Below are 15,873 nucleotides of genomic sequence, written 5' to 3' on the forward strand. Positions count from 1 at the left end.
CCATGGACCGAATACGGACCAGAGAGCCATAGAAGAAGAAGAAGACCTGCCAATTCCTTTTTTTCATAGTTCCTTCAAAGTCTGAGACAATTTAATTAGTGTTCAGTTCTCTCAAACATTGCTTTACTGCTGTCTCAACCCTGTCATCACTTTTGCGCTCCAAGACATTATTTCAGAGCTAGAATCACTCGAAACAACATCTGGGAGGGCACAGTCCTAAAACTGATAAAACAGTGTTAACATCTGAACGGGACTTCAGCATCTATGGAGAGATGATAGAAAACCTCATCCTATGCAATGATAAGTATTTCAGTCTGCATGGTGACTGTGTAGGGAACAAGCAGTTTAGGTAAAAACATATGACACCTACTTTCCGTCAAACCCATATCAAACTGAAAAAAGAAGTAAGAACTACAAATTAATAATTGCATGCTTCAGTAATTGATTTCTGTGTATAATTACCATCAGCATGGATTCAAACTTTTATATTTGTCTACTATACTTCAAGACCAAGAAACCTCCGAAAAAGGAGGCGGCAAAAAGCCACAACCGGGTTGTAGAGCCAAGAAACAACAATAATCTCAAGTTTTTAATTATTACCATGTTTATAACTGCTAGCATAAAAAACATTTCTCAAGTGCAGTATATGATTATGGTTCAATTCCATATTAAAATTCATTAGTTATTATTAAAGAAAGAATAAAACAGATTTTGTGTGGCCATCATGTTGTTTTACATTCTAAATACTATATTACCTCAACATCTTCCCACAAACTTATATATCACCATCATGTTGTGGTTCCAATCAAACAAGGTTTATATTCCATTAAACAAACAACAACACTGCATTACATACTGTTGTGTGCTCGAAAGAATATGAACTACCCGTTTGATCCCCCTTGATTTGAAAGTTACTGGAGGGGCAGATATACATAGACCTGATAATACCATCAGCCTGTCTTTCCTTTTAAAAGAAGAAACAAGGGATAAAGTATGTGGAATACAGTGAATCAAGTATTTTTACATTGAAGATTTGGTGAATTACCTTTCAAGATATAATGATTTTTCATTTTACACAGTAGACTCTTTCCTGATAAATGTCATTAAAATTAAGATTATTAACTCATTAATTCTTCCAAAATATTTATGAAGTTATTTTAAATGCTATATTAACGTTTTTAGAAATAATATCTGCATCACTCTCCATACCTGCCATGCTGCCATGAGCATGTTTTACTGACCACATGATGGTCTTCAAGTTAAAACTAAAACTGTGTAAATTAATATTCTTCAACCTCTTCAAATTAAAAACACAAAAATGCAGAAATGACTGTACATACCTTATAAAGTTATTTTCTGAGCCCCCCCCCCCCCCCCCCCCACTATGAGTACACTGACTCAGATCCTTCATGCCCTAATACCTTCATTTTCAACAAGAAACAGCATAGAGGCTGTAACAGAAGAACACTGTATTTCCAGTAGAGTGTACAGGAAACAACCTCTTCAACTTAACAGCACCCCATTCCACCTTCTAAACCAGAAGTGGAGAGGAATTTCATTACTAACTCACAGCAACTTCCTCACTGATTCACTGAGAGGTTTCAGAACTTGGAACTAAACTATGCAATGAGAAAATCTTGTGCTGTAGTGCCAAATTTCTGTCTTTATACCTGTCCACCACGTCCTGAGGTGCAGGCAGGCTTGAAAATGCATGCCTAACAAGAACGTTCAAGTTACAGAACAAAGAAACACCTTATTTTAGAAATACTTTTCACACTTATCTATAGTCATTTCAAATTAAAAGTAAAGTAAAAAGCTGTCCCACTATACACCATGTAGGTGCTTGAGGAGAATAGAGATAAAGCTCCTACTCATTCTTAACCTCGGCACTAGATGGGGGTGAGTAGTCAGCATCACGCCCCGGCCGGCTTTACCCCTGGGAAACCCCAGTACCCATTGTATAGGACGCTGGGTGGGCCACAGAGCCGGTCTGGATGCAGAGGCTAGAGATTAAATCAGGAAAGCTAGATGACCATGCACAGTCTTAGGATGTGTATACAATGACATCATGGGATCGATTCTTGCCCAGGGCATGAGCGATATTTGACAAGCATCCATTACCGCAAAGTGCAGCGTTCAACTTTAGTTCACATGAATCAATTCTCCTTTTGCTGTAACAATTGATTTGCTTCACTGAGCTACAAAAATGCAATTTTGTTGTTCTGTACGGTGTTGCCACCTATTTTAAAGCACGTGAAGTTGTATGGAAATGTTATATTACGTTTAAAAAGAAATGCTCAATATGTTTCAAATTTTTACCTTAAAACTGTATCATTTCAGGAAAGTGGTGAAAAAAATAATATGCAGCAAAAGGGTTAAAAAAGGATTATGTTCTTACGAAGTTCGTAACAAGATAATAAATGACTCACCTTTAACGTAAAGCATTGTGGAGTGGGAGTATTCTGTTCCAACGACATTCTCAGCAACACATTCGTACTTTCCCTGATCTTCTTCTTCACTGCCGGAGATCTGCAGGGCTCCTACAAACAGAGGACAAAACTGTGAGTAGCAGTGCTACAGAAAATGAATGCAATGGCCCCCAAAGGAATCTCATCAAACATTGTTATAATAAATGTAGGTTAATTTCTTCAATCTAACATCATTTTATGCTGAAATCTGAGGTTTGCAGTTGTGTAAAACAAATATGAGATTATAAGGGCCAATGTGTGAATATATAGTTGACTTTGCTCTAAAAAATGAAAAGGGAGGTGTCTACATTTAGAGATAAAAAACTGATAACACTTCTTGCTTGCCTCTTTATAGAACCCCTATGAACATCATAAATAAAATACTACTTACTTCACCAAGAATGTAACTGAATGTAAGTGCCTATTAATATACAGAGTGAAAACAAATGATCTGAGTGGTTTAAAATAACTACTTAACAAAAACTAAATGGCATATAGAAATTACATTTACACCACCAGAAAGAGAACTTCAACAAATTTTGTGCAGAATGGGAGTTGGGTGTGGAAGAAAAGATATAAGTACAGCAATGGCCACTAGAAGAGCAACTGTTGACACGGAAGTAAAATGGAAACTCAATACACGAAAGTAAATTTGCTGTCCTCTGAAAACCCCAATTAACATTGGTAACAAATTTTGTGGAATGAAGCTTGAGCACAGAAAACTCTCTTCAACAACTCGTATTAATGCCGGAATTAATTTCATAGAGCTGAGACGCATTAAAAAAGCTAATTGTCTTTCACCTGGTCAATCACATTCCCTACAATGCCTGTTAGTTCAATGACTTTGCTGCTGTCCAAACTGTATTAATATAGGGTCAGTCACTGGTAATACAGTATTACAAAATAACATAAATAAGTACGCATAAATAAAATTTCAACCCAGTCCAAAAATAAGGAAGGTTTGTATCTCCCAGTGTAATAAAATTAATAAACAACTGAAATCTAAATGTGGTACAAAAAGAAGACATAATCTGCCAAGACTACACTAATAAAATTCAGTGCAAGAGCAAGCCAATCTACAAATAAAATATACTGGAACATAAAACTGATAGCTGAAATCTCCAGGCAAAATAGAAATGGCTGTGATGGCACATGAAAACAATGTGTGTTCTTCCCCTAGCTTATACTTTGCTGTAAAATTCCAAAGATAACAGGATTCTCCCATAATCTCTCAGCAGAAGAACTGCAAAAAGGCTAATGGTCCCATGGGATGTGTCCATGAAATGGAATCTGTAAAACAACCCCTCTTGAAAAAAACACAGTACGTCATAAAATATGGGTTGGTATATTGCAGTGCATGATGAAACATCCCAACATGATACAAATGCGATGTTTGGGTCACAATACAATGATAGAAAACAATTCTGTAGGCCATAACAATGTGGCATTTTGTCATCAGCTGCAGCCAGCAATCGTCTCACGTCACACATGAAAAGTTTACTTTTCATAGATAATGTTATAGTCAGCCCTGTGCCTAAACAACATGTGTGGACTGAAGGAATAACCAATTGAATCTTAAACCCATCACTCAACAAAATAAAGATGTGACAGGTGAATATGTATTTTACAACACCTTCATTATATTTGTAAGATTTGAGGTTTCCACAGTGGTGAGTATGAAGATTTCTGTCTTCTGGGTTTTTGCGCTGTGTAGTCTGGTCGATGTTTGCCAACGATGATCGCCCTGATGACGGAGGCAGTATGACCTCTAAAACGTTGGTTAACATCGACCAGACTACACAGCGCAACAACCCAGAAGACGGAAATCTTCATACTCATCGCCCTGATGACGGTTGCATTATGACCTCTGAAACGTTGGTAAACATCGACCAGACTACACAGCGCAACAACCCAGAAGACAGAAATCTTCATACTCTGATGACGGAGGCAGTATGACCTCTGAAACGTTGGTTAACATCAACCAGACTACACAGCGCAACAACCCAGAAGACAGAAATCTTCATACTCATCGCCCTGATGACGGAGGCAGTATGATCTCTAAAACGTTGGTTAACATTGACCAGACTACACAGCGCAACAACCCAGAAAACAGAAATCTTCATACTCTGATGACGGAGGCATTATGACCTCCGAAACGTTGGTTAACATCGACCAGACTACACAGCGCAACAACCCAGCAGACAGAAATCTTCATACTCTGATGACGGAGGCAGTATGACCTCTGAAACGTTGGTTAACAGCAACCAGACTACACAGCGCAACAACCCAGAAGACAGAAATCTTCATACTCATCGCCCTGATGACGGAGGCAGTATGATCTCTAAAACGTTGGTTAACATTGACCAGACTACACAGCGCAACAACCCAGAAGACAGAAATCTTCAAAAGTGTATTTACAAACAGTAATAAGCAAGTTAAACCGATGTGGTTGGTAATAGTGCAACAAATGAAAGAGAACTAACTCAAGGATTTAATAAAGCAAAGTGGTTCACTGCAAGTAAGAGCATGTAGCCATAGTGCAATCCCATCATCATGATTACTACAGCACATGACAAGAACATGTGCAGTCAGCGGTGATTCAAAGACTTTCAGAGGTTAGTGCAAGATCATTACAAGACTATGGTCATGCTTTTTATGTAGGACTACAAGACAGAAGAAGTTAACATTGGGAATTGTAATCACATAGTCAAATCTGTAAGTCTTCTTTGTGGGGAAACTAATTATCGAATCATGTCAGCCTGATTACAATATCATCTTGTTAAGAGCAACTGTTGTATAATTACACGAAACAAATATCATAAGATCATCATTTCATTATCTTTCTCTTTTTCTCTTAATATTTTCCCCACATCTTACTGTCATCTCCAATTACTAAATAGTTACTGTCTTTTTATGTAACGCAGGTGTGAAACTGAATTCATAAGACAACCAATGACATGCATGACATCAATAAAATGATCTTGATAAAGTAAGCCTGCAACCACACATCTCATTGACAAAGATCCTACACATATGAAAACATTTAAATTATCAATCACATAAAAGTAAAATAACTAAATGACTGACTGACTAACCAACCAACCAACTTAGCTTTAGAAGATTGCTATCTTCTGGGTTGTAGTGCCATGTAGTCTGGTTGGTACACATTTACCAACGTTTCAGAGGTACTTGTTGCCTCCATCATCAGGGCCCTGACTTGCTACCATGAGAACCTCAAATCCTACTTAATCAGCTTTACCTCCACATAAACTGTCTAGTCCATATGAACAGTCATCACAGTGACTACAATTAAAAGTAAATGGAAATTAATATAAAATTTAAATAAAAAATTAACTGAAATTGTGATTAAAATGTTGCAATTTTGTAATCCAGGACTATCTCCATATACTGTTATGCCAGTCCGATCAAGGTGGATATGATGGACAGGACATATGGTTTGGTTGGGGAAAATAAAGGCATATAAGATAAAGTTTTTCTTGGGCAACATCTAGAAACATAGTTGAAAGGAAGACTTAGAAAGAAATGACAGGTTAACACTAAAATGAATCTTACATAAATAATTTTTGAGGAAATGAACTGCCACATAATCCTGTCCAATACTGAACGATGGTTATTTCTTGGTACATCCAAGCTTTATAATACAGCAATAGGGGATTTAAACCACTGTACTATGGGGGCTACAGGACGCAAATGTGTGATACGTCAAGATATTAATTAGCCTGACATTCACTTGGAAGAAGTGAGAAAAAAAACATGAAACCCTCTCTTGACAGAAAGCTGTTACACTTAATGTGGAATACGGATCAAAACCGCCAGTACGATGGGCCACGACACAACCGATAAGATACGGTTCCAGGCTTGGTGTCAGTTGCAGACAGACACTATACGTAACGTACCTGGCATACCGGTACCTGTGTCTAGTATACTGTATCGCGGGCTTTTGCTGGGATCCACCGGTAGCATGTCTCGCACCCATGAGATGCGAGGCAGAGGTGTACCAACAGCTGAGCACAGCAAAACTGCGTTATGACCAATCTCTACTACCTTGGTGCTTGGAGCTTGTATTATTTGTGGAAAACCAGCTGGAAGCTTGTCAGCTGAAACACACAAAGATGGCGAAATCATGACATTAGCACTATTTTATTTTTGGAACATTTCTTAGCACTTGGCAGTGATTAAGATGAGATTCACTAGTGTTACTGAATCTATACCTACATGCAATACTATAACATTATTTGTTGTTCTGTATGGGTATGAAACTTGGTGGATTGTGAGTGTTCAATAACAAAATGCTGAAGATGACATCTGGGGCTAGCAGAAATTAAGTATTAGTGTGAAGCATTTAAGAGATGAAGAATGTAATATAGATAATGTTCACATATACTTATAAATAATTCATTAAGGCAATACAGAATTGACATGAAATGACAACAGTAAACCAAACAAGTTTTTTAAAATTAACACAATTGTCAATTTTGTGATTTAATAATATAATATTAAGTTAGATACCCAACATATGATATGTCAAAAGGTGCTGTATTAATTAATAAATAAATAAATAAAAATATATTTAGTAAGTGTGTGAAGGTTTAAGAAAATGGATTATTTATTAACTTATAGCAGAAAATACAAGACAATTTTTAAGTGGTGTCAAAGAAATATAATCTATGAAAATGGCAAATTTATAGATCAAAACTTTTTTTATCATTTAACGAGAATTTCTTTTTGGTTTCTTCAAATTTATAAGTTGGCAGTATCAACTATAAAACCTAATTTTCTGTTGGTAGTACTGTAACGGGATGAACACACTCGACTCTCAACATATTACATTGCAAGTTCCCACTCTAACTTCCGCACTGCCTGAACTCTGACACCTCGCTCTCAACCACAGATGTGGAAACATCCAACAGCATGTGACATTTCTTTTTTGCGCTCAGAATTTTCATCAGTTTGAAAGGCTTCTTCAATTATTACATCTGTGCTTGTTATGGTGTCCATTTTCTACGAGTGAAGAATAGCCCAGATTACGTTTTGCTCTTAAAGTTATTGTGCAAGTTTCTCTGCAAATGTTCCTGTGATACAATGGTTTCCTTGTTCTAGTACAAAATGGTTATGACAATTTTAAAAACCTTATGCCATGGAAAAAGTGTTGGCGACAACAATCCTGTAGAGATCTGAGTGTCACAGTTGCAAGCCAGTGGATCCATCTCGTGTTTTGGAAGTTTAAACCAATCACGACTCATTTTCCTTAATACATCAAAGAGTTATATTGCTTCCCTCCACATTTCATGCCGTATGTCAGAACCTCTGATCTGAATGATCTAGCGAGCACTCCAGATATGTGACAATGAAACAAATCATGTGACATCAGTACTGTGTACCACCATTACCATATTCTATCACATAGGTAGCTTATTTAAGGGTGGCCCTGACAGACTCGGCATTCTTGTAATCCAATAGCCATTTAAGTGGGCATAAAGTCACAGTATTCCTGGATTTCTTTTGGAAATATCTAGCATTCTATTCAGTATATGCATTGAAACCAGACTTTCTTCCAAAGATTAAATTTTTAGTTGTAAAATCCCTTAACTTCTTTCAGTTTCATAGAAGTATATCTAGCCACTCACCACGAAAATTTAACCTCTGTAGTAGCTTACAGTCACAGGGACTCACTATCGAAATCACATTGCAATAAAAGAACTATATTACCCCACACTCTGTAATTTTATCTTCCCTAATTTATATTTTCTAAAATTAAACAAGTAACTAATAAGTAATTTACAGAGCCAATACAATGGCGGAAAAAAAGGTTGATGTTGAGACTCCACGTGACAAAGATGTTAAATTGGGTTTTCTTCAATCATTTGCAAATAATTAAGAGCATCTGTTCCAAACATAACATAACGTAGAGACTCCACGTGACAAAGATGTTAAATTAAGTTTCCTTCAATCATTTACAAATATTTAACAGCATCTGTTCCTAACATAACAGCGTGTCAATCACGCTTGGCTGTACGAGTGCGCCGTTTGTGTGAAGTGGGAAAAACTGAAATTACACTGGTAGCAAGAAATACAAACGAGCCTATGGCAGTCGGACGGAGTTTGCACTTGGCAGCAGTCTGTAGTCAGGTGGCCAACTTTGTGTTGTGCAGGAATCTTTCTTCAGTAACTCTGAAGATGTTTTCCCGTTTAATTTACTTTATTTCTTCCCGTCAACTTAGAAGGGCCATACTATTATGCCAGTAGGATCACAATGGCCGTGAGACACGATGAACCAAAACCCTCTTCTAAACATTTCCTGTTAAATAGTAAACATCCAAATAGCTTCATTCTTTAACGAAAGTTGTCGGAATTTTAACACCAGTTGTTTCCTGATAGCAAGTAATTTTTTATGCATACCATAAGAAACACTCATTAGAACTTGTTTCAGAATACACCACTTTCTATTTTCTTTAAAATTCTGTTCCTTACACGAAGCAAATTGATATAGTCAGGCGCTGCTAACGAGTTTTCTTTCTGGCATTTAAAGAAAAGAAACAAGCATACACTCCGTAGAACTGGTAACACTTTTTAAGTTATTTAAACTGCTCGTATAAAACGCAATTAATACAACGCGAAATAAAGTTCTCATTATGTAAGTTCCTTAGACTCTGTCTGCGACACCTTCATTAGCAGTTCCGGTTTATGGACCGCGATATCGAGACCCGTTTATCGGCTCGAATCACTGTTCAGCATCGTTTCTAGAATATACGTTGAAGTTACTGTGCTGCCCCTACTGGTAGACGGTAATATTATTACAGTCTGCCTACTCCCGTGGGTAATTTATTCTGGCCCTGCTTTTCATGGCGAACCTACCTACTGTGAGGCACCAAAGAGAAGAGAGGAAGAGGATGGGATGGTAAAACAAAGTAATTATGTTACCAATCTATATTCAGTATATAGCACGACCAACCTATCAAGATTCCATTATCAACTGAACCTACAAGTCTTGTGCAGTGCTGCTGGTATCTGCCTGTCAGTCCACACGGCGTTACAAACCCCCTAAGACTAACATCGATACGTCTACAGTCAGGACAACTTGCAAATGATTCCCAATTTTCTCTTAACCATCGCGTAGAGATCTCTGTAAAGCTGTTGAGGCGTCATGGCATGACGGTGTGAGAGGGCGAGGCAGTAAGGAACGAATATTTAATTAAACCGGATTGTACGAGGTGCGATCGAAAGGTTTCCAGACTGCGCGTATAAAAACCGTTACACTTATCTCAGGTATTAAATTCATCCATCACCCTCGCAGTAGTTCCCCTGGGAGTGAACAGAACGATCCCAGCGCCGCTGCCAAGCCTGGAAGCATCCCTGGAAATCTTTCTGTCAGCCTGTCAAGCACCATCTGCGATTCTGCCTGAATCTCTTCTATCGTCTCAAATCTCCTTCCCTTTAGCTGAATTTTCATCTTTGGGAAGAGGAAGAAGTCACACGGAGCTAAGGAGGGTGCGGGATGACGGCCATGGTGTTTGAGGCCAAAAACTGCAGAACTTTGAGGGCGGTGTGCGCTGGCGCGTTGTCATGATGCGTCGCATGTGGAGTTCTTCCTTTAGAATCAGCTGACAGGTCCCATAGCCTATCCCAACAATGTCGCACAAGTCGTTGATGGTACGACGTCGATCTTCGTGAATGGCCTGCCGAATCTTCCTAACATTTTCGGGCGTTGTGCTCGAAGATGGTCGTCCAGAACGCTCGTCATCATCGACAGAGGTTCGGCAATTTTTAAAACGTGAATGTCACACAAAAGTTTGTGCACGACCCATTGCGGACTCCCCAAATGCTTGCTTTAGCATTTCATAGGTTTCCGTAGCCGTTTTGGCGAGTCTTTGGCAAAATTTGATTTGTTCATGAAAATCCGCCATTCCGAAATCGCAGGAGGGTCGGTGTAATGCACTACCAAAACGCCCGTAACTAAGAAACAAATGCTAATTCGATGATGCCGGCTGGCACACTGATTCACTATGAATGTAGGCCGCACCCCCTAGCGGCAGAAGCTCGTACTACATCCGGTTCGCCCTCTATTGACACAGTCTTGAAACTTTCCGATCGCACCTCGTACATATAAAATTACAAACAATGTGGCTGTATAAGAAAAGAATAATACTTTTTGACCTATTATCATGCCGATATGTTACTGAAAAACGTAACTGAAATATTTAAGAATTTTCTACCGAGAATGCGGCCGAGTGGTTGGCATTCGTCTTCAGTTAAAATCTCGGCCGGCAGACCTGACTGAATCGTTCGCGGTTTCCCTCGGTCCCTCCACGCAAATGTTGGGGCAGTACCTTAAATTACGCCACGACCGTTTCCTTTCATGAAACCTCCCACCTAATTAATCATATCATTCGAAACTATATATATTCAGTTGCTCACATCACCTTTAAATAAACAATAAACAAAGATTTATGACAAAACTTGTCAATATAAGTAAAGTAAATACAGCCAATTCATAAAATGTCGTGAATTTCAAATAGCCAATATCTGTAACAACACACAGTGACTAACATAATATTGAACATTTGGAATTCCTACACATCTTGTTATATCGCAGTACATAAAGAAAGTTTCTGAGAAAAATAAAACATTCTGCCTACATTCTTATAGTACGAGTGCAAAATTCACGCTGAAACTCAAAGCGAAATGCCTTTTCCATCTGTAGCCCTCACCACCATTTCTAACTTCCTTAGTTCCTTTCGTATTTTTACCTCACTCCGGTTCCCCGCATTCCTTCCCATTCCATGCAACAAAAAATAAAATATATCATGTTACTTCAACGTTTCCACCATTCACATTATAAGCACTCTTAAAGCTGCCTAATGGTGGCATCACTTGTAAAACAGAACATTTTGCCACCTTGTGAAAGTACTGAGAACTTTTGTATAAATAACGTCACATTATTTGGATGATTTTCCTTAAGTATTTCCTCTGTAAACGCAACGGAACAAATATCCAAGCAAACACCAAACTGGGTTTTAATACAAATTGCAACAGAAAAGGCACCAAATTTTAGTTACGAAAGCAATGGATCCTTCAGCAACTTCAACCAGAATTACAAGCAGCGCCAATACAGATACACAGCCTTACGTTACACGAGATTGGTACGTTTCATGTATTATTCGGTTCACTACATAATCGACCTGGACCTTTCACGTAGCTTTGTACCTTCCGGTTTACTGACAAAAATCTTTATTTAATTAATTAATCTTGTCCGTCTAATCACAATTTAAAATTTAAAATTAAGATAGTTAAAATACCATGTAATGCTCCTTATCGAAACATTCGATTTACATTTGGAACATCACTTTCTCACTACATGTTTCGGTTCTTAGATGAACCATCTTCAGGTGTGTAAAAATTACAATTATATAAACTTAAAACTTAATCATAATTTCTTATATGCAACTTTTTTGTAGTTGTTTATCAGTTATTAGTGGTGTTCACTTCCAGATTCCATTTTAATATATTTGAAGTTGTTCTATATATGTGCGTCGTGTTCAAATAAACTTTTAGGTTGGTGAATGTTTTTGTTGATGTTTTTATATCAGTCTGTAATGTAAATAATTCAAAGAATAAATGAATATTAATGAATTAATAAGAATAAAGAGAATAGAAAACAAAATAATATATTTGAAAAGTAAATATGAACATACCTGACATGAGAGGTGTAGATGAGTTCCGATTAGACGGACAAGATTAATTAATTAAATATATATTTTCACAATATGACGCAACTCTATCATCTGACAAAAATCTGTTTCGAATTTATCGTACCTGACATGTGTGCTGCATATTCAGCCCATCTCACCTACCTTGATTTTATCATTATCTTGTGAAAAGTTCGCTTTGAAATTCTCTCCCCAGGACCTGCTCCAAGAGCGACATATGTCACTGAACTGAATTAATGGTAACAGGCACTTCCCGAATTTAATTTGCTCTCAATTTTTCGTCAAAACTTTTTATTTGCTAATTTCTTTCCAAATATCTAAACTCTTTCATATTTAAATAATTTATTACTATCTTTATAGTACAATTTTGAAGAAGAGGCGTAATAAATTGTCATAAAACACGATTTTCAGACCAAGCAAATGTTATTGCTACCGCGTCAGAATAAGCACGTGGAGCTATACTCTGTCTGCTGTGTATCTGTGGCGCCATCAATCAATGAGTCACTCCCTCCACATCCGGCGAGCTTTTACGAAATGAAGGGGTCGCAGAGGGGAAGGGCACCCGCAGGGATGCAAGACCGCCACTTTGATGTAATATTTTATTAGGGCGCTAGTTCGTCATCCGCTCATCACACACTTTAAAGGAAGCATGGGGGCTGGAGTATCTGTACCGAGTCTTATTTTTACTCTCGACTCTCTTCACAGAATTAATTTACCACTAATTGCTACAACATATTTGTCGGTACTTTGTGGATGTTTCCTCGCCCCAGCTCAAAACTTACGTGATTTTTCTTTTCCAGTTTGCTTTTTCAGCTTCTCAAGTAACTGCTTAATATTAAGCGTAAAGGGGGCAGAATAAAGATGAATAAAAGGGAATGCATTTAATTATCTTTCGAAAAATTGAAGATGTAACAAAGTAAAGGTTCTTGCTGCCTCCATCATCAGGGAAATTCGCCATGATGATGGAAACGTCGGCAAAATTCTATCAGACAAACGGAGCTGCAGCCCAGAAGACATTCATATTCATCGCCCTGATGACGGAGGCAGTATGACCTCTGAAACGTTGGTTAACATCTACCAGACTACACGGCGCAACAACCCAGAAGACAGGATATTCATACTCATTGCCCTGATGACGGAGGCAGTATGACCTCAGAAACGTTGGTAAACATCGACCAGACTACACAGCGCAACAACCCAGAAGACAGAAATCTTCATACTCATCGCCCTGATGATGGAGGCAGTATGACCTCCGAAACGTTGGTTAACATCGACCAGACTACACAGCGCAACAACCCAGAAGACAGAAATCTTCATACTCATCGCCCTGATGATGGAGGCAGTATGACCTCTGAAACGTTGATAAACATCGACCAGACTACACAGCGCAACAACCCAGAAGACAGAAATCTTCAGCTTTGTGATTGGTTCTGGTAATAAAGAATACGGAGATATAAATTTACCCTCTGCTTTAATTACATAATCGTTCCGAAGCTAATCATCGGAAGGGGTGAAAGAAAAACGGAAGAAATGAGTTAGGGAAGTGAAACAAACATAAGAAAGAAAGGGATACAAATGCACACGAAATGCAAAATGGAAGAAAGCTGGAAAAACTAAAGAAAGAAAGGAATAAATTAAAAAACGAGACAAACACCAGAAGAGAGGGGAAGAACACGAAAGACAAGATTGAAGAGAGAACGAATGAAATAACGAAAAATAAAAGCGGCAACGGAAAAAGGAGGAAGAAAGACACAGAAAGAAAGGTAACATAAACAAAGAAATAAGAATGAAACAAAAATAAATAAATAAATAAAACATTTTTCCTTCTAAAAGGCAATGCATTTTGCTCAAAAAGGGTATGTGGCTCTGAAGCACAGTCATATTCACAATCATCACATTACAAGGTTTGGCAATTTAATTTATTCTGCACACAGACTCCATCGCTCTGATTCCCACAGACAAACTTTTTCTTGCAGTTATGAAAGTTCTGACTGTTCAGTCACGTGGAATGCGCAGTATACTGGTCAGGTAACATTTTGGTATCACAAATCCTGTTAGTAGGGCTGTATATATATATATATATATATATATATATATATATATATATATATATATACACACACACACACACACACGTATATGGGGTGAGGGGTGGGCTACTGTACAAACCCCTGCAGCGCTTCATCAAGGCGTCAGTCACGCCTTCTGCTGGAAACTCCAGTAAATATTAATAATAGTTGGCCTGGCTACCACGTTCCTTGCGGCAAGCTCAGGCTAAAGTCATATAAAGATTTTACGCGTTAAAGAGTTCCACACTGGCCGAATCGTATCATCTGGACCGCACAATGCGCCTAAAAGTTTGAAAGTGGAACCATTTTATATGGGGGCAAAGACTATATTCAATCTCCATAAGATGAGTTCCCGAAGTGATATTTCAGGTTCTCAATGTAACGAGTAAGAAGATGGCTGTATTCTGTGTTGTTGCGCAGTGTAGTCTGGTAGAAGTTTACCGACGTTTCAGAGGTGCGTACTGCCTCCATCGTCAGGACGACAACCCTGAAGACATCAATCTTTATGAGTTTCAAGATGGTCACTATGGACTGTAAGATTATTCAGACTCCATTAACTACTAATATTGAGGTTATCATGGCGGCGAAGATGAACAGCGACACGCCGTTAACTAATGTGTGTGTGTGTGTGTGTGAGTGCGTGCGTGGAATGAAATTCATTAAATAAGAAATTGAATATATATTAAATCTTGTCCGTCTAATCACAATAATTCTTATTAAATATTAAAATATTACAATAATTAACATTTAAAATATTTAAAATATTAAATGATGTTCTTTATCGAAATTGTGATTAGACGGACAAGATTTAATATATACTTATTATATCACAATATGACGCAACTTTACAATCTTATGAAATTGAATATTAAAATGTACTGATACATGTCACCCTAATATTTGCTTATTCTGTATTGTTACTTGCAGTCAATGAACGGTTATGTGCGCCTGGATGTCTCACAGATATGCGAAGTAAGAACTGACTGGACGTCCGGTGTTAGATTCCTCTCTTCACCACCGGCAAAACGCAGCCCGCGGCACGCCTCATGGTGGACTTCCTGGTTTTCCTTCTGTCTTTCATATTATTTAATTCCAGCGACTACTGTACACTGGAAGTGTCTCAGCAAACTGGAGTAATGGAGTGTGATTCAGTGCCAAAACAACAAACGGCTTCTCCTTCCATTTCTAGAAATGTCTGCTGTTATTTTCTTTCTCTTTTATTCATTTTACGAATAATTTATCTTGTCACTGACTTCAACAATCTTGATTCTTCCTTTCCGTATGAAATGAGACAAGGAAAGAGACCAGTGAGCTCCTTGGGGGCGGTGTCAGTTTCCACGTCTTCACACCGGCCACCGTGACGTCATCATTGTGATATCTCTCCTTCTTTTCCCACCAGACGTCACAGTAATGAGACAGGGGATCTGACGTCACTTTGCCGGTGACATTGTGACTCCAGAGACGGAATTCATCCCAACGAGCAGTCAGCCGGCCGAGGGTCAGTTTGGACACTGGTCCTCCTGACGATAATACTGACGTCATATACGGATATATTAATGGATGAAAAACACAAGACTTGATAAAGATCTGGACAGACGAAGCCAGACC

The 15,873-nt window shown here is 38.2% G+C and overlaps 1 protein-coding gene across 6 annotated transcripts in view; it reads right to left on the bottom strand.

Annotated features, from left to right (window-relative positions):
* The window catches only part of Lar (tyrosine-protein phosphatase Lar), a 355,632-nt gene that overhangs the window by 50,020 nt on the left and 289,739 nt on the right, over positions 1–15,873 (bottom strand). For 4 of the 6 annotated variants that reach the window (XM_087357458.1, XM_087357455.1, XM_087357459.1 and 1 more), the window contains 2 exons: positions 6,386–6,586; positions 2,430–2,540 (listed from right to left, as the gene is read on the bottom strand). In XM_087357458.1, the coding sequence (XP_087213584.1) occupies positions 2,430–2,540; positions 6,386–6,586 (312 nt within the window). The remainder of the gene's footprint in view (positions 1–2,429; positions 2,541–6,385; positions 6,587–15,873) is intronic. The other 2 variants (XM_087357460.1, XM_087357456.1) reach the window with 1 other exon arrangement.

This window comes from Zootermopsis nevadensis, unplaced genomic scaffold (assembly GCF_977971745.1).
Source record: "Zootermopsis nevadensis isolate Lab colony 2312 unplaced genomic scaffold, Znev_1.0 Znev_ptg000028l, whole genome shotgun sequence".
NCBI classification, from domain to species: domain Eukaryota; kingdom Metazoa; phylum Arthropoda; class Insecta; order Blattodea; family Termopsidae; genus Zootermopsis; species Zootermopsis nevadensis.